Source organism: Hypanus sabinus, chromosome 15 (assembly GCF_030144855.1).
Source record: "Hypanus sabinus isolate sHypSab1 chromosome 15, sHypSab1.hap1, whole genome shotgun sequence".
Classification (NCBI taxonomy): domain Eukaryota; kingdom Metazoa; phylum Chordata; class Chondrichthyes; order Myliobatiformes; family Dasyatidae; genus Hypanus; species Hypanus sabinus.
This window is the reverse complement of record NC_082720.1, coordinates 34,737,894-34,758,064: the sequence shown is the minus strand read 5'-3', so window position 1 is coordinate 34,758,064 and position 20,171 is coordinate 34,737,894. Positions and strand designations below refer to the sequence as shown.

At 39.4% G+C, this 20,171-nt stretch overlaps 1 protein-coding gene across 2 annotated transcripts in view; it reads right to left on the bottom strand.

Moving 5' to 3' along the window:
* Positions 1-13,842: 13,842 nt before the first annotated feature.
* sh3pxd2b (SH3 and PX domains 2B) overlaps positions 13,843-20,171 on the bottom strand; it is a 283,763-nt gene continuing 277,434 nt past the window's right edge. For both annotated transcript variants that reach the window (XM_059990197.1, XM_059990198.1), the window contains 2 exons: positions 19,822-19,947; positions 13,843-19,165 (listed from right to left, as the gene is read on the bottom strand). In XM_059990197.1, coding sequence (XP_059846180.1) covers positions 17,492-19,165; positions 19,822-19,947 — 1,800 coding nt within the window. In that variant the 3' untranslated portion in view covers positions 13,843-17,491. The remainder of the gene's footprint in view (positions 19,166-19,821; positions 19,948-20,171) is intronic.

Sequence of the window (20,171 nt, the reverse complement as noted above, 5' to 3'; positions counted from 1 at the left end):
TCCTAAGCTCTCCCACTAAAAGAAACATCTTCTCCACATCCACTCTGTCTAGGCCTTTCAATATTTCATAGGTTTCTGCTCACAATACTCCATGAGTGGTCTGACTTGTGTCTTATAAAGTCTCAGCATTACATCCTTGCACTTATATTTTCCTACATTGTATTCTAACTACCACTTCCTTGTCCATTCTTTTAATCTGTCTAAACTTTCTGCAGACTCCCTGCTTCCTCAACACTACCAACTGCTCCACCTATCTTTGTATTACCACAAACTTGGTCACAAAGACATCAATCCCGTCATCCAATTCATTGACGTATGACATGAAAAAAATGGTCCCAACATTTACCCCTGCAGAACACCACCACTCACCAGCAGCCAACCCAAAAAGGCCCCCTTTATTCCTTCTCTCTGACTCTTGCCAGTCAGCCAAATTTCTATACACGCTAGTATCTTTCTTGTAAAACCATGGGCTCCTATCTTGTTTAGCAGCCTAAAATGCGGAACCTTGTCAAAGACTTCTGAAAATCCAAGCAACCAGCATTCACTGACATTCCTTTGTCTATCCCGTCTGTTATTTCCTCAAAGAATTCCAACAGATTTGTCAATCAAAATTTCCCCTTAAGGAAACTATGCTGACTTCAGCCTATTTTATAATTTGCCAGCAAGTACCCCAAAACCTCATTCTTAATACTGGACTCCAACATCTTCCAAATCACTGAAGTCAGGCTAACTGGTCAATAATTTCTTGTCTTTTGCCTCCCTCTCTTTTTGATGTGTATAGTGATATCTGCAATTTTCCAGTCCTCCAGAATTATGCCAGAGTCCAGTGATTTTTGAAAGACCAGTAGGAAAATGGACTGAAAATGGCAGTTTGGATTTAATGCAGACAATTATGAGATTTGTTATTTTTGGATGACAGGCCAAGATAGGACTTACACATTGAAAGGCAAGGCACTGCAGAGAGCAGTAGAACTGAGGGATTTGGGAATATAGATCAACAATTCATTGAAAGTGGTATCAAAAGTAGATAGGATCTTAAATAGAGCTTTTTAGCATATTGGCCGTTATGAATCAAAGTACTGAGTGCAGGGATGTTATTTTAAAGTTGTATAAGGCATTGGTAATGCTAATTTGGAGTATTAGCCCTACAGGAAAGATATCAATAAGATTGAAACAATTCAGAGAAAATTTACAAGCATGTTGCCAGAACTTGAGGATATGAATTATAGGGAAAGTTTGAGTAAGTTAGGACTTTATTCCCTAGAGATAGGGGATTGAGGGAAGATTTGATAGAGATATACAAAATTATGGAAGGATAGATAGGGTAAATGCAAGCAGGCTTTTACCACTGAGCTTAAGTGAGGCTAGAACTAGAGGGCATGCGTTAAGGATGAAAGGTGAAATGTTTAAGGGAACATGGGGGGCATCTTCCTCACTCAAATGGTGGTGAGATTGTCGAATGATCTGCCTGTGGAACTGTGGAAGTGATGTGGGTTTAATTTCAACATTTAAAAGAAATTTGGATAGATACATGGATGGAGTTATGGGGTAGGTGCAGGTCAATGGGACCAGCCTAGGGGCCTGTTCCTGTGTAACAGTGTTCTATCACTATAACTGTCTCTTCCAATGCCTGTCCTAACCTCGGTTTAGTCCATCTGGTCCAGCTGACTAAATAACCTTCAGACTTTTCAGCTTCCCAAGTACATTCTCCTCAGTAACAGCATCTGCATTTATTTCTGCCTCCTGACGCTCACAAATTTCTGGCTGGTGCCTCCCACAGTGAAGACTGTCGCAAAGTGCTGTTTGTCTGCAATTTCTCTATTCCTTTTTACTACCTCTCTAGCATCATTTTCTAGTGGTACAATATTGACTCATCGATCTCTTTTACTCTTTATTTATCTGAAAATCTTTTGGTATCCTCTTATATTACTGGCTCATTTGCCCTCATTTTTCATCTTTACTCTTCTTATTGATTTTTTAGTTACCTTCTGTCTTTCTCAATTCTCTAGCTTCCCACTAATCTTTGCTATTATATGCCCCCCTCTTTGATTACACATGTCAGCCACAGTTGCCTCATTCTCCCTATAAAATAAATTTTTTTCTTTCGGATGTATCTATCCTGTGCCTTCCAAATTACTCGCAGCAACTCCAGCTATTTCTGTTCTGCTATCATCCCTGCTAGTGTCCCCTTCCAATTAGCTTTGGCCAGCTCCTCTCTCATGCCTCTGTAGTTCCCTTTACTGCACTATAATCCTGATACATCTGATGTTAGTTTCTCCCTCTGAAACTGCTGGGTTTCACATTGTGATCACTGTCTGCTAAGGGTTTCTCTACCTTAAGCTCCCTAACCAAATCTGATTCGTTACCCAACACCCAATCCAGAAATGCTTTTTCCAAAGTGGGCACAACCACAAGCTGCGCTAAGAAGTCATCTTGTAGGCATTCTAAAATTCCTTCTCTACGGATGCAGCATCAACTTAATTTTCCCAATCTACCTGCATATTGAAATGCTCCATGACAACAGTAGCATTGCCCAAATGGAACATCGCAGAATCATGCCTGCCACTGAGTGTTCCTGGGTCACAATCATCCCCATATTGCTCGCAAATGGGTGTTCAGCAATCTAAATATTTATTCACATCCTTGGTCATAACAAGCTACATAAGCCAACATGCCCAATCTGCCGTGAATCTTGCTGATTCACGTTCCCAACCCTAGGCATATTTTCACATTTTGAGTTTTGGGTTTCAGTTGCAAGTTGAAATTTTGTGATGGAAATGATTTTTTGGCCCTGTACATCCATGCCATTCTGGTGTGGACTAATGAGCTAGATTGCTTTTGTCTGTGGCTGACTCACACTATGTGAGAAACTGCTGCTTGCTTGTTCTGGCAGAAACCTGGCTCTAGGACAACATCCCATACATCATCCATCTTCAGGCCATTCCACTCTGGGACTTGTGATGTTTTGTATCTGTATGTGCTATCATAACAATACGTGCTGTATGTGACTGTATGTACTGTGTTTTGCGCCTTGGCCCCAGAGGAACGATGTTTCGTTTAACTGCATACATGTGCATGGTTAAATGACAATTTGAACCTGAATGCGAGTAGATCAGGTTTTCTTTAATATTACCTTGTAGAGAGTGTCTTTCAATGAAGAAGAATTATTGGACAATATATGCTGCTACATTTGCCTGGTTTTACTTTGGCAATGCTCCTGAAAATTTTATTACTTTACTTAATTTAATTTAAAATAGGGGAGGAAGAGGCATCCCCAAATTGAGCAAAATTTGTTAGACAATTTTGCGAAAGATTCAGAAAATTCAGAAGCAGTAGTGGTTGTTTCATATCCAAGTTGCTCTAATATGCATTGGGAGAGAGACGATAAGCAACAGAGTCAAAACCAAAGATTCTCATTTTGGCTGTAATGAAATTAACCAGCATTTGTTATAAGTTATTTTTAAAGTGGTGAGGTTTCTGGGGTATGATTTTTGGCTTTTGCAACAGAACGTATAAAAGTGATAGACTTTTGAAAGGATGCATTGCATGCTATCACATGGATTACTGAATTTGTAGCACATAATCATGTGGATACAGCCCAAGTTCATTGAACTGAATTTGACATGTTGCTTGTGCTTGTTGGCAACTTGCAATATTGCAAACTTCTGAATCTATTTAAAGCTAGCTTATACATCCTTAAATGTGAGATACTTTGCTTGTATCTCATTATAAATAAATATCAGCCTGTCTATCACTGGGTTGAGAGGGTGAACAACTTTAAGATCCTCGGCATAAACATCACCAGGGATCTCTGTACCTACCAGCTGTGTGGTGATAAGGGCACAACACCTGATAGCTGAAGAAGTTTGGTATGACCCCCCAAATTCTAAGAAGTTTCTATAGGGGCACGATTGAGAGCATCCTGACTGGCTTGTTCACTGCCTGGTATGGGAACTGTACTTCCCTCAATCGCAGGACTCTGCAGAGAGTGGTGCAGGCAGCCCAGCGCACCTGAATATCCCACTATTCAGCACATTTACAGAGACACAGGTGTGTTTTAAAAAAAAAGGCCCGAAAGATCATTGAGATCTGAGTCACCCCAACCACAAACCGTTCCTGCTGCTACCATCTGGGAAATGGTACCACAGCATAAAAGCCAGAACCAACAGGCTCCGGGACAGCTTCTTCCACCAGGCCATCAGACTGATTAATTCACGCTGACACAACTGTATTTCTATGTTACATTGAGTATCCTGTTGTACATATATTTATTATAAATTACTATAATTGCACATTTGAACGGAGATGTAAAGATTTTAACTTCTCATGTATTTAAAGGATGTAAGTAATAAATTCAATTCAATTATAGATATGTATGTGTGTATGTATAAACACATACAAATAAAGGAGAAGTTCATTTCTATGACAGAGTTGACATCAATGCCCTCAATGAAATGCTGGATCATTTGAACCCATTCGTTCCGTGCATTTCATGTCTATGCTCTTAACTATCTATTAATTGATACAAAGTTCTTGTTGTTCACACTTTGCACTTTTTTCACAAAAAGATAATCATTCTTTCTTGTAAAGTTCCCCTGGTATGCTTTCGAAAGGGAATGTTATCTTTGTGTTGTCCTCCATTGAAGAAGAAATTATAAGTAGGTGCATGTCAGCCACTGATAGTTTATAAGACTGGAGTGTAATTCCTCCAATGTTCTTGCATCAACTTGCCTTCATTTTCTTCCCACTTGCATCTCAACTTTTGAGTACATGTTGTACAGCTACCTATCTCCCTGCCCTTAACTATTCTATGCCGACCTTTTGTCCCTCTATTTCAAATCCACCTTCTTTACATGGATGTAAAAGAGAAAATACCACACCATCTGGCCACCAGTCTTCTTGTACCTTACCATAAAACATTAGGCGATTCAGTCCGTCAAATATGCTCTGCCATTCGATTATAGCTGATTTATTTTCCCTCTCAACACCATTCTCCTGCTTTCACCCTGTAACCTGTGATGCCCTTACTAATCAAGAAACTATTAACCTCTTTTCTTTAAGTATATCAAATCACTTGGCCTCCATAGACATCTGAGACAATGTAGATTCACCCGCTGACCAAATAAATTCCTCCTCATCTCTATTCTAAAGATACATCTGTGGCGACCCACTTCCCAGCACACTCGAACCAGCTCACAAAGTGGCGTGCGCCGGCATTGAGGCAGGTCCCAAAGAGGGCGCCAAGCCTGCTTCACCAGCAAGGGGAAAAGCCCGCGCGCAGGACGGGACTGGGAATATGCGCCCCCCCCTATAGTATTCCCGCCCAGGGAGGGCGGGAACTGGAAGGCTTTAAAGCGAGGCCGCAAAGTTTGAATAAACCTCTTTTGCAACTGCAGCTCACCGACTGCGTGTCGTTATTTCAGCGCTGCGTGTAGCACACTGCTACACATCCTTCTATACTGAGGCTGTGTCCGCTTGCCCTAGACTCTCCCATTATTGGAACTCTTCTCCAGGTCCATTTTATCTAGGTCTTTCAACATTTGGTAAGTTTGAAAGGCATCGCCCTCTCATTCTTCTATACTCCAGTGAGATTTTCCATTATTTAAGAAAGGCTCTAAGAATAAACTAGGAAATGATAGGCCAGAGAGCCTGACATCAGTAGAGAGTAAGTTATTGGAAGGTATTCTAAGCTACTGTAAATATAAGTATTGGGACAATCAGGGACTGATTAGGAATAGACAACATAACTTTATGCATTGTAGGTTGAGTCTAACCAGGCTTACAGACCTTTTTGAGAAAATTAATGGGGAAGTTGATGGAAACAAGATAGTGGATGTTGTCTACATGGACTTTGACAAAGTCTCGCATGGCGAGGTTGATCGAGAGTGTTCAGGCACTTGGCACTCAGGAAAAGGTAGTAAACTGCAATAGACATTGGCTTAACGGGAGAAGCCAGAGTGTAGTAGTAGATGATTGCCTCTCTGATTGGAGACCTGTGACTATTGGTGTGCCACATGGATCAGTGCTTGGTCTGTATCAATTATAATATGATAATATCGTTAACTGGATCAACAAGTTTGTAGATGACACCAAGATTAGCGGCAAAGAAGACTATTAAAGCTTGAAGCGAGATCAGGACCTGCTGGAAATTTTGCCTGAAAAATAGGAGAAGGAGTTTAATGCAGACAAGTGTGAGGTCTGGACATTGGGAGGGCAAACCACGGTAGGACTTAAACGGTGAGCAGTGAGACACTGAGGAGTGTGGTAGAATGGAAGGATCTGGGAATACAGGTCCTTGAAAGTCGTGTCACAGGTGGCTAGTGTGCCAAAAAAGCTTTTAGCATGTTGGCCTTCATAAATCAAAGTATTGAAAGCAGGATGTTATGTGGAAGTTGTATAAGATACTGGTCAGACCCAATTTGGAGTATTGTGTGCAGATCTGGTCATCTAGCTACAGTAAAGGTGCAGAAAAAATTTAAAGGATTTTACCTGAACCTGAGGACCTGGATTATAGGGAAAGGTTGAATAGGTTAGGACTACACTCTCTAAAGTGCAGGAGAGTGAGGGGTGTTATGTACCTCTAGGTTCATATTTTCTGTGGACTGTCACTTTAAAATGCTGGGAGAATGAGACTGACTTTTGAACACTTGGATTTCTACTGATTACAAAGTTGCTTGGTTACTATGGTGAGAGAGGTGGAATTATTTGATGGACTCTGCAGCTTGTTTATTTTTTTACGAGGACAGTCACAGACACCCACAGCTTAGAGTCAAGATGGATTCGGTCAATAGAAGATACCATTGAGTCGGTCACTGGTTTAAACTTTCAGTAGCCCAAAAGAGGTGAGTTGAGATTGATCCAGAGTATTGATAAATGACTCTCACAAGTTTGCTGCAACTAGAAGAAGTTTGCAGAGAGGAGAGGAGAGGAAGGTTTGAAACAGAAGAAACCTAGTGACGAAGAGATCACTGTTTGGACTCTCTCCCTAAGTAGCCTGTGAGACTGAGTTTGTTTCCATTCGAATGCGAAAGTGTGATTGTCTCTTAGTTAATCCACAAGAGTGGGCCCTCTGTTGAGGGGGAAACCTTTGTGAAAACCACGTGTGTGTTTACTCTTTTTTCTGGGTGTGGTAGTTCACTGAAGAAAGACACCCCTGTGGCAAATCACTGTTGGAGTTATTTCGTATGTTGTGGAACTGTCTAAGTGGCTATTATGTTATGTGTGATTGGGGTAACCTTGTGGAATCTACCGGTGTGTCGACCCTTGCCTAGGTGGTGGTTCACTTGAAGAGGGTCCCCTTTGTGATAAGCTACTGTTGGTGATAATCCATACGTGGATTCTGTTTGAAAGGAGAGCACGAGCGAGCTGCCGGCTACTGCACCTGGTAGGTTTGGGGGACTGTGGCCACCACTTTGAGATGTCCCGAGGCTGAATTTGGGTGTGGTACCACTTGTGTTGAAAGGATATTCATTGAAAATCATTGTCGGTGATATTTTGTGTGTGGAGTGGAACAACTTCGGAGATAAAACCTACTGCTGTCGTGGAATCTGTGGAACGTCGACGTAATTGCCTTCTCACAACATTCGCCTTTGAATTACAAACATCTCGCATTAATTAACCTGTGCCTTTGAACTGAACTTTTCTTACATACCATCGTAAGACTAACTCTTGCCACCTGAGCTTGAATAAGTTTGGCAACTTTTTTTTACACCTATATATGCATAGCACCGTTAACTCTTGATTTACCTGGTTTAAGTTTACTATTATCAGTAGTTACTAATAGTGCTTTTTAGCTGCAGAACCAGACTCCAGGTGTGATACTTTTACAGGGTTGTGTGTACGTGACAGGAGAAATTTGATAGAGGTGTACAAAATTATGCAGGCTATAGATAGGGTAAATGCAAACAGGCATTGTCCACTGAGTTTGAGAGAGACCAGAACTAGAGCTCGTGGGTTAATAAGGGTGAAAGAAGGAACACCCTAAGGGGAACATGAGGGGGGATCTTCACTCAGATGGTGGTGAGTGTGGAAGAGTGGTGGATGTGGGTTCAATTGCAACATTTAAGAGAAATTTGGATAGGTACATGGATGGTAGGGGTATGGTGGGCTATGGTCTGGGTGCAGGTCGACAGGATTTGGCAGACTAATAGTTCAGCGTGGACTATTTAGGCCAAAGGGCTTATTTCTGTGCTGAAGTGTTCTATGACTCTATTCAACGCCTGCCGGCTTCTTTGATGCCGAGGAGGATGGGTCATGAGATTCTTCACCTCATGGTGCACAAAGCTTCCTAACTCTGTAGGAGAAGCTGTTGAGCTGTTTTTGATCTGAACCATTATTTCTGTATATTTCAATGTTTTTACATTTGTCCTCTTGAAACTAAATAATTTTTAACAACCTTGAATTTCATAAATGACAAGCAAGGGATGACAGGTTTCCAGTTAAACGTGTTAATCTCTGTTATTGCCTGTAAGCAATTTTGCAGTAACAGTTTTCGCGTCAATCTTGTCAATCACTGATGGCAGCTTTGCTTTTAACTGTAGTTGCGTTGACTTGCAGTTTGAAGCTCTGACCACTGGGTGGCGGGGCAGCATTTAAACCCCTTGAACTCCTGGTTGCAAAGGATTTGAACCATTTGTTTTTAGTGCTTGGTCTTTTGATAAGGGTGGTGCAACTTGGCGTTGCAGATCCGGAGGTTCCAGGTTCAGACTTGTCCTTCAAGGCTCTGTATTCTTCCTGTGATCAGATTTTCTCACCCCAGATGCTCTGATTGTTACAGGCCTTCATTCATATTTGAGGGCACATGTGGGTGGGCAGTAAATTTGGGCCTTACCAGTAACACAGATCTAAATAAAATTGAGAGATGACAATAGTTCAAATATTTTGCGCTCGTCTTCACAATAGAAAACATGAATCAAACATTCCCTGCTGATCTTCCCAAATTCCCTAGAATCTACAATGATTTTAGGGGCTTGGAAATAAAACAAGATAGGGAGACACAAAACGAAAAACTATAGACCAATTAGTCCAACATCTATCACTGGGACAGCTTTGAAATCTGTTGCTAACATAGCTGTAGGGCAGTTTTAAAATATTAATACAATTTAAGTATTGTCAGCATGGTTTTGAGAGCAAGATAAAGAGAAGGTGTTAGAATTTCACTCTGGACTTTCCAAAGACATTCAGTAAGATGCCATGAGATTTTACCTTAAACATTTCTGGAGTTGGGGTACTACTTAACATGGCTAACTAAAAGATAAGCAAACTCTAGATAAATAAGTCCTTTTTACATTGGCACCTAACTAGCATTGCGTCAGGAATCAATACAGTGGCTGTTATGAATTTAATATTTCAGCAATATTTGCGTAATCTTGTATACATTAATTGATTAAGCATTCTTGTTTGTTCAAATAATCCATTATGGGTTATGTCAAAATAAATGCAGTACATACATCATCATGCTACCACGTGGTACATGCATGCCTTGCTTAAAGTAAACTTGAAGTTAGACCCACATTTCCGATTCCTTTGAATTATTTTGATGTTTTGAAAATACAAAATATAACAGTGGCCTTGGCCATTTCTAGTCTTTACCGAAAGACTCTAACGAAGAAATGGAGTGCATTGTAGCAACTTGTTGATGATGGAATTGTAGACGGGAATAAGTTTAAACTAGTGGAAAAAATTGGACAACTTGAGCAGAAGATGGGGAAGGTGGAAAACTGTTTCGTTCTTTTTCTTACTGAAGTACTGCTTAAGAGATTGCAGAATGGAGTGTTCAATATGTGACATATGTGAAGTTTATGCAAGTACGGTAAATAATCAGGAAAGCTAATCGAATGTTGGCCTTTGATTGCACAGAGATTGAGTACAGAAATAGCAAATTCTCTCTGCAACAGCTTTAGTGAGAAGCACAACTTAGGTTTGTATAGTTTGCGTCCATGCATTAGAGGAAGTTTGTCCACTTGCTGATTTCTGGGACAGTTTGGTTATCTGAGGAATAACTTGCATGGTTATGTCAAGAATTTGGTGTCTACTTGAGGGGTGAACTGCGGTAAAGGAAATGAGGAAATATGAGCTTTTGCCCATTCAAGACGCAAATGAGGGGGATTTATACCTTAAGACTTGTGAATCTTTCAGATTCTATCCCCTCAGAAAACTGTGGAGACTTAAGATATTCCCGAGATTCAAAGGTTAGGTGTATTGAACAGGAAGGTAAATGGAGAGCAAGAGAGTCCGACAATATGTGTTTTTTTTGCTGAATGGAGCTGTCTCAAATTGCTCTGTAGTCTGTTCTTATGGTAAAGTGGTTTAGTGGGGAGTGGGTGGGGTAGTGATGGCATGACTGTAAGGAAGCAGTGATGAAAAATATTGAAACAACAACACACATGAAATGCTGGTAGAACACAGCAGGCCAGGCAGCATCTATAGGGAGAAGCGCTGTCGACGTTTCAGCCCGAGAACCTTCGAGTCCTGACGAAGGGTCTCGGCCCGAAACATCGACAGCGCTTCTCCCTATAGATGCTGCCTGGCCTACTGTGTCCACCAGCATTTTGTGTGTGTTGTTGTTTGAATCTCCAGCATCTGCAGATTTCCTCGTGTTTGCTCTATGAAAAATATTGAGCGGTTTGGATGATGGGTCCCTTGGAGTCCTAACAGTAGTCCTTCTGAGCTTCACTCCCTTAAGTAGCAGGCATAGGCCTTATTTTTCCAAGGTGTTCAGGAATTACAATTCTGCACTGCACCTCAAAAAAAAGTGGTATTGCCAGACATCAGAAGTGAGAAGAGTATTCCCAGCTTGCAAAGTGCTCAGATTGAGTTTTTTAAAATTGAAATTGTAGAATTATTTAATGCAGTGCAATGTGTTATTTTCTAACCTACATGTTCAAATTTTGTGATTACAGTATTAATTTTACAGCATTACATTTATTGTAGTTAATGCTACTTGTTGAATACTGTCATGACTTTCTCCTTGGCACTTAATTTATGCTTTCAATGTTGTCTTTCACCTTCTGTCAGTCTAATTATTGTGATTTATTATTCCTTGTCTTTCTGACATCTCTTTCAGAATTCCTCAAAAAGGTGGCATCCAGCACTTAGGGATTCTCACCACTCAGGACCTGCCCGCTTCATTTGACTACCTTGGAGGAATGGGAGCACAGCCTGAAGGCACATACTCAGTGATTCAGAAGCAGCTTTTTCCCCACTACAATCCGGTTTCTGCCAGGTCCATAACCCCATGATCACTACTTCATCATTCCATTTTCTTGCACTATTTATACATTTTGGAATTTATAGTAAATTTACATCTTTGCAGTTTACTGCTGCTGCAAGACAACAAATTTCACAATTCTGAAAATTTGGAGAACTTTGAAGTCTTTGTCCTCAATTCCGTTCTCAAATTTTTGTTTAAGAATCCCTTAAGCTTAAAAACAAGCCTATCCTTTTTATTTCTGGACTAAAAGTGCAATAAAGGAGGCATGATTGGCAGAGATATGGAACTGTCGGTGAAAGATGAGATTAGGTTGGGTCATGTTTGTTCAACTAGCCCATTACCTTATGTTTCAAATTGTTTCCTACTTTGTCGCAGATTATTTAATGATTCAGCTGGGACTGCCATGAATTTCTCACCATCAGTCCTCTTTCAGTTCAGTTGCAGAACCTGGCCCTCTGTGCCTCCTTCTGCAATTGGCTCCTCGACTTCCTAACCGGAAGATCACAATCTGTGTGGATTGGTCGCTGGCACACCTCAGGGGTGTGTGCTTAGCCCACTGCTCTACTCTCTGTATACTCATGACTGTGTGGTTAAGCATAGCTCAAATCCCAACTATAAAAGTGCTGATATTGTTGGTAGAATCTCAGGTGGTGACAAGAGGACGTACAAGAGTGAGATATGCCAACTAGTGGAGTGGTGTCGCAGCAACAACCTGGCACTCAATGTCAGTAAGACGAAAGAAACGGTTGTGGACTTCAGGAGGGGTAAGACGAAAGAATACATACTAATTCTCATAGAGGGATCAGAAGTGGAGATAGTGAGCAGTTTCAAGTTCCTGGGTGTCAAGATCTCTGAGGATTTAACCTAGTCCCAACTTATCAATGCAGTTATAAAAATGGCAAGACAGCAGCTATATTTTACTAGGAATTTGAAGAGATATGGCATGTAAACAAATACTCAAAAACTTCTATAGTTGTACCATGGAGAGCATTCTGACAGGCTGCATCACTGTCTGGTATGGAGGGGCTACTGCACAAACCGAAAGAAGCTGCAGAAGGTTGTAAATCTAGTCAGTTCCATCTTGGGTACTAGCCTTCAAAGTACCCTGGACATCTTCCGAATTACAGGAAGGATATTAATAAGGTTGAAAGAGTGCAGAGAAGGTTTACAAGAATGTTGCCAGGACTTGAGAAACTGAGTTACAGAGAAAGGTTGAATAGGTTAGGACTTTATTCCCTGGAGCATAGAAGAATGAGGGGAGACTTGATAGAGATATAAAAAATTATGATGGGTATAGATAGAGTGAATGCAAGCAGGCTTTTTCCACTGAGGCTAGGGGAGGAAAAAACCAGAGGACATGGGTTAAGGGTGAAGGGGGGAAAGTTTAAAGAGAACTTGGGGAGGGGGCTTCTTCACACAGAGAGTGGTGGGTGTGTGGAATGAGCTGCCAGATGAAGTGGTAAATGTGGGCTCACTTTTAACATTTAAGAAAAACCTGGACAGGTACCTGGATGAGAGGTGTATGGAGGGATATAGTCCAGGTGCAGGTCAGTAGGACTAGGCAGAAAAATGTTTCGGCACAACCAAGAAGGGCCAAAAAGCCTGTTTCTGTGCTGTAATGGTCTATGGTTCTATCTTCAGGGAGTGGTGTCTCAGAAAGGCAGCATCCATTATTAAGGACCTCCAGCACCCAGGACATGCCCTTTTCTCACTGTTACCATCAGGTAGGAGGTACAGAAGCCTGAAGGCACACACTCTCTGATTCAGGAACAGCTTCTTCCCCTCTGCCATCTGATTCCTAAATGGACATTGAAGCTTTGGACACTACCTCATTTTATTTTATTATACAGTATTTCTGTTTTTGCATGATTTTTAATCTATTCGATATATGAAATTGATTTACTTGGTTATTTATTATTATTTGTATCTTATTATTTTTTTCTCTGCTATATTATGTACTGCATTGTACTGCTGCTGCTAAGTTAACAAATTTCATGTCACATGCTGGTGATAATAAACCTGATTCTGATTAAGGTAGCTTCATTAAACATTGTTTCATTGTGCCATTTGGACAGATGATAGACCTGAATTTACCTTTTACTCAGCGACCACTGATGATATGTGATAAGGGTAGTAATAGGCACCCTAGAGTCTTTTTTTTTTATTCATTGGTTTGGGTGCAACAAGCTTGTTTATTGGCCAGGCCTAATGGTCCCTGATGGGCTGGTGACACTGAATTGCATTCCTTCTGATGCCATTAGTGCTATTGTACAGATAGTTCCAGGACATGGGCCCAATGGCGATGAAGGAACAGTAATTATATTTCCATTTCAGGATATTTATGTTCCCTTCTGATGACTTGTTCTTGGTAGCAGAAGTTGTAGGTAAGGCAGGTGCTGTCAGAGGACTTGCTGTGAATTCTGTATATAGACCTTGCTGTAGCCATGAGGTTCTGGAGGTAGAGGGATATCCATCACATTAGTTGCATTGAATCTAGATGTCTACTTGGTTATGGTGATGTAATCAACACAGAAGAGAGCTAATTAAACTATATTCCACTGATACTGAAGCCCATTAAATTGAAGTGACAGATTTTGACCATGCTTCCCAAAAACAGTGTACAAGAAATATTCAAAACAAAAGCTGTATTTGTTTAATGTTCTACAAAACAAACCTTCATAACAAAAACAGTTACAATTTGAAAGCCCTTCTTTGAAGTACAAATGAAAAATGGGTGATTACATTTGAAATAGACAACCAAACACAATTATGGCATATGTTACAACAAGGTCAGCATCCCTTTTAGATCTCGTCAGTAACGATAAATTTTTGTACCATCCCTCACCTGTCATCTGCAATGATCATTGAAGTATTGATTTTAATCATCAGGATCTCACTGCTGTTTAACAAACCTTTTTAGAGTCAGGCTGCATGTGCACAGAGTACCTGAGCATTCCGTTAAATTTTTATGTAATGAAATTCCCCACATTGATTGTGATACAGCATTTCAATCATGTATCCTGTGGCATTGAGAAGCTCTTCAGTTCAACATTATCACATGCGGTGCAATTATCCCTGCCCAACTTCAAAGTTCATAATCAGTACCAATGCTTTCACTCCTACTTTCCACCGACAAATGGCCTTTTTTTAAAAGAATTCACTGACTGCATAACACTATCAGTCCTTATGATTCCATCAAAATGTTCTGGTTTGGTAATTTTGAGGTGGACCTCTATGTGATCATTGCCTATTACCACTTTCCTTTTTTTGATCTTTTCTTTGTATTAGCATGTCAGTGCTAACGTGAGAGAAGGCTCAATGTCACCAATTGCAGGGAAGCATTTGTTCTGCCAATGTGGTTGTGATGAAAGTTAAGGAAACTTTCAGTTCTGCTTCTTCTAAAGGAGCATAACTAAGACTGACACCAAATACTTGCCATTTAATGCACTTTTCTGCTCCCTTTCTTAAATATCCTTTACACAACAAGAATTGGAGGAAAACAATTGTTTAACATTTTTTGTGTAGTGAGTAGTGATTTTTGTAATGTTAAGAATTCAAGATGGATTAGGAAATAAACTTCCAGGCATGACAGTGAATTTTTATTCGAAGGCTAGTTTCAGTAATGATCATCACAGAATTACCTGATTAAACCAAGTTGAGTTTGAATCGCTCAAATGAGAAGGATTTTTGCTGCCCTTCCTGATCTGACCTTTCTGCCAGTCCAAGTTAACCAATGCAGACTGGCAAATCACTGACACTTTTCTCTACACACAGACAAACATACCTCGATCCACTGAAGTTTTCCAGCAGTTTGTGGTTTCGTTCTAGATTCCTGCATCTGCAATCCCTCCTGTCTACTGATGTGGAGACAACTCTTGCTGCCTCCTTGGTTTAGCAGCCAATAGGCATGGTCAATAAATAACTGCATTATTCATGGAAGGTACACATTGTTAGCATTTATTTGTTTTAAAAAACTTCATCTTATTAAAACACGTGTAATGAAATTACCTAAACTCAAACATTGGACTTTCTGATAAATGCAGCCATTCCAGAGCACTGGTCTTTAATCATCAGTCATATGGATAACATGAGGGCAGGCAACATAATTTTTACTGAGATGTGCAATATTTGATAATATGGGTCCACCATTTCCGCCAAGTCACCATATACTAATACAGCTTTTGGAATATCTCAAATGTTGTGACTTGTAAGAAATTTAATGTCCTGTTGTGTTCAATTTATTACCAGCCAGACCTTTTATAGGATTTGCCTAGGTTTGGTTCATAATGCTCCAGGGTTAGCACATAACACATTTTTTTGAATGAGCTGGGATTTCATACATCTTTATTGATACACACACACATTGGCGCTTAACGCAGGTTTGTAAATATCAAAATGCAATTTTCTAGACACCTCATCTCTTGAGGAGCAAACTTATGGAAATTCCCTTTGTCAAGCTTCCATTCCATGTGTATTTGGCAATATGAGTGTCACCTTCAATTTCAAAGCCAGCTTTACAAACTAGAGTGATTGTGAAGTGAATGGCTAAAATATACTAATCATATTCATATGTTTATGCACCCAGAATAATACCAGTTGACAGTATTCACTGTAAGACAACAACAACGCTAAGGAGCAGGAATGGGCATTTGACCAAAGTAATTTCCAGTGCTGCAGAAACAATGGTCGTGATGAAAGAATATTTTTTACAATTCTCTAATTTTGCAGTGAGTTTACTTCCATATTCTTTCTTGCTGTTGCTTGATGTAAGAATGTTCATGATCCCTGGCTCAAATGTGAGGTATTGTACTTCTGCTACTTTGAAATGTTCAATTTTATCAAGTCATGTTAATAATACAGTTTTTAAACAAGTTTCACATTTATAGACTCTTGAAACAAGAGACTTAAACTTGATACCAGTCAAGTTCTCTTAAAACTTGATTAATTCTATGCTACATCACAACTAATGCATTATCTTGTAAAGAAAAGCACCGATGTTGATTACATTCACGAGGAATTAGACAAAAGCATATACTGTGCAATAAAAATGAAAAAAATACATGTGTTTAGATTGACATGTGTTAGGGTTGTTCTTAGTACACTAGTTATAACAATGACTTTCAAGGTTTGAAGCTATTGATAAATCTTCTGACTTTGCTTAAATTTCAACCTCCCTGATCATTACGGGCCCTCACAAACTAGCTGATTGGATGAAGGTGTCAGTCATCCACCTTCCAGCTCCTTGATGTTTAAAGTACTTGAAATATACCAACAACATCACTGTATGTAGTTAGTTTCACTATGTATAGAGTACATAAATATATAGGCACTGTCTTTTGTAGGGAAGCTCTACAACTAGCACACACTACATGTTGCCTGTGTTTACAAGTGAAAGTTAAACCTTTTTCGTGCATTATATCAGTGGCTAAACTATTTAATCATAGTTGTGACCCTTGGCCTTCTGAAGCAATATATCAATGAAGGTGTTTTAAAGTACATAATCTTTCTGAGAATACTAGAATATAAAATAATTAGAATACATAAAGTAATGAAGATTAATGTTATCATTAAGAAGGAACAACAGTGTTTTAGCTGAATTCGTCCATACAAGATGTACATTTCAAGAAACTTGCTAATAGTACTTTTTTAGATAAAACTGAGGCTTTCAAAATTTACTTGCCTTTTCCAACTCTGTTGGAATAAGTGAGCACAGTTCATTTCCTTGTTAGTCAGAAAAACAATTTTAGATGATTATGTGTAAGTTTTGTAGACTGAGAATTTTTTTCTTTGTTCCTAGTGCTGGTGATATTATAAACTTTCAACAACTATTTACACATCCCAATGGCTGTATTAAATTTCTGAAGTCATTATAAGCCATAATGTTTTCAGCCTGATTAACTCAGGGTAATGAGTATCTTTACTCCCAGGATGTTAGTCCAGTTAAATTTTCAAAACATTTGACAGATTAGCAAAGTGGGATCCTACATACTAACCATCACCATGTTACCCGCAGAAAATTAATTGATTGCTTTTTGATGGGTAAAGCCATCATGACTAAATACTTCTATTTTAAATTTAAAAAAGTAAATGTAATAATTAATGAAATCTTGTATATTGTGGCCATAAACACCATGTTGTTCCAACTTGGGTTGAAAAAATATATAAGGAATGTATTAAGTTGCTTTTGGAAAGCTCAAAACTATAAATTATTTATCTAATTAAATAATACATATGAAAAAGCATCTTGCAGTGTTTAGAAACAAAACTAAACTATGATACTTATTTTTTGACTAAATAATTGGAAGGTGCCCAGCCCTCCCACGTTGGCTCACTATCCAGCATTTTACAGTACCACCATCCATTGGGATTTTTTTCAAATACTTCAAAAACAGTTCCCTCCTTAAATCCAGCTGTCTCCTCATCTCCCGCAAAATCCGCAAGAGCTACAAATAGGCAGTGACTCGAGGATTCTTCATTTTTGGACACATTTATCTTTTCCTTTTCAGCCTGTTTTTCTGTTACTTTTGGAAAATTAGTTGTCTCCTTTCTCTGTTCGTGAAATTTGGAAGCAACATTTCCCTTTGCTAGGAGGAAATCCTTCGAACCTCCTTTAGGTTTAACATCATCTTTGCTGTAATCGTGGGACGAGCCAGATTTAAATCTTGGTGGAGGTAAGGCTGGTTTACTTTGTCCCCAGACAGCTTCTCTCTGGACTTTCATATCTGCAGATTCTGAAGAGGTTTTTTTTGGCAGTGGGGGCCTTCGAGGGGGTACGATTGGACGAGGCGGACCTTCTTTGTTTACTGAGTGTGGACCTTTTGGTTGAATGTCATCCAATTTCTTTTCAATTGACTTCAAACCCTTGGAAACACATATTTTCTCATAAGCAATACTTGATTCATCCCTATGATTCAGGTCGTTTACAACACCGTTTTGTTCTCCATAAAGGATGTTTATTTCACTTATTTTGGAGCCTATTCCTAAATCTTGCTTCACTTGAGATTCATTTTCTGTGTTTCTATGAGAGTTGCTGCGAGTGTCTGCTGAGGATTGATTATTTGAGTAATTCTGATTGCCAATAACATTCTGAGAAGAGTCCTGCTCCCCCATTTTTTCTGGCAGTTTTGCTCTTCTCAACTTGCTTCTCAGGTTAGAGATATCAACTTCAGACTCTGAATGAATTTCTCCTTTTATGTTGGGAAGTGGTTTAGGCCGCAGCAGAGGTTTTGGCTTTAGTGGTAGAATTGGAGATGGTTCCATCGATTTGTCTTCTAAGTCAAGCTTTGTCTTTGCTTGCCTTCCTACAGGTTTTAGATTAGGCCTAGCAATTTCACTTGCTAATACCTTTGGGCCTGTCTCAAGTCCTTTTGGCTGTGATATTTTACTTGCCTCAGCACTCGGTTTCTTATCTCCTTTAGATGTCATTTTTGGTGGCAACATTGGCAAAATGCCACCGGGTACAGGGAGCTTTGGTAAAGGACCCCTTGAGTGTTTATCTGCTGCTTCTAACTCAAACTTGCTATTATTTGGTTCCTTTTTGAGTGGAAAGATTGTTTTTTCTTTGTTATACTTGGAAATGTCATTGTTGATTATATTTGAAGGAGAACTTGACTTGGGCTGACACTCTACATTTGAGGGAGAGTTGAATCTATTGTCAGAAGCTGGGATCTTAACTGGGTCCCTTACTCTCCGATCTTTCAGTATGTCAATATCATTTGATTGTGGCTCTTTAGGCAAAGGTTTGTTTATAAAGGTACTGTCTCCATTAGTGCTGCTTCCTGTGGCCATATCTGGAAGTTTAAGCTTTGCCAATTCTTGTGCCAATGGAAGCAGAAAGTTTGCACTCGAAGCATTACTTGATTTCTTGTACTTATCAATGAAAGAAGCTGGAGCCCATCCTTCTTCATCGTCTATCTGAATATACCACCAACCACTTAAATTCTTTTCTATTACCTACATGCAAACAAATGAAAAAAATATGATGTAAAACAATGGTAATCTAGCACAATGTCAACAAGTTAAAAACAGGTTTTGACTTTGAAGTAACATAGCAGACTTGCTCAAACAGATTTGGAAGCATTATGTTATAATTTGATTGCTATCTTTGCATTTTTCGCATCACCTGTTGACAACAAAGAGCAAAATTGCAAATGTTGGGATACAGATACCCTGTATTTCAGATAACTAGTGAAAACATGAAGCAGAGGAAAGCTGATATGTAACTATATTGTGAGACTGAAGTGGCATTTGTTTCCCCTTCAGTTACCAAACAACATGTTCAGCTATTAGACTTCAACCATCGAATTCCAGTGGTAAACTCTGAACTTTTATCAGAATGGGGAAAACGATGGGAAACATCATGTTTCATTCTCATTAATCCAGATGCAAAGACAAAGTGGCCTATTAAAATCAATCACTGTGTCAGGCTGATTTTTCTGGATTCCAAAGATCCTGGAATGATTCTCTATTCACCTTGCTGCATATCAACTTTCAGCCAACAAGTAAAAGGAAAATTCCCTTGTGCTAACTTTGTTTTTAAGACTATAGTAGAATGAAATCATATTGGCAATCATACTCATAATATTTATGCAGCACTTTCAACAGTTTACCTCAACTTTCTGTCCTGCTTGAAAGCTGATCCCATCTGGAATTGTTGTCTGGAAAGCAGCTATTGTGTAAAACTCTTCTTCCACTTCTGGAGGAGTTGGTGGCTTGGGAAGATTCAATCCACGTGGCTGTACACAAAGTTGGAAAGATAAAGAGTAAGTTACTGAGTCCAGATGCACAGTTTCTGATGATTCAAAATCTCCATGTTTTGTGAATTACAAATTTTGACATAGGCTAGTACTCTTAAAGCTAGTTACTAATGCTCCAATTAGTTTCAAATCAGTCGTTTAAACAAAAATTACAACCATTAGAAAACATGGGTTACTCCTTAACTGCAAGGCTTTTGCCAAAG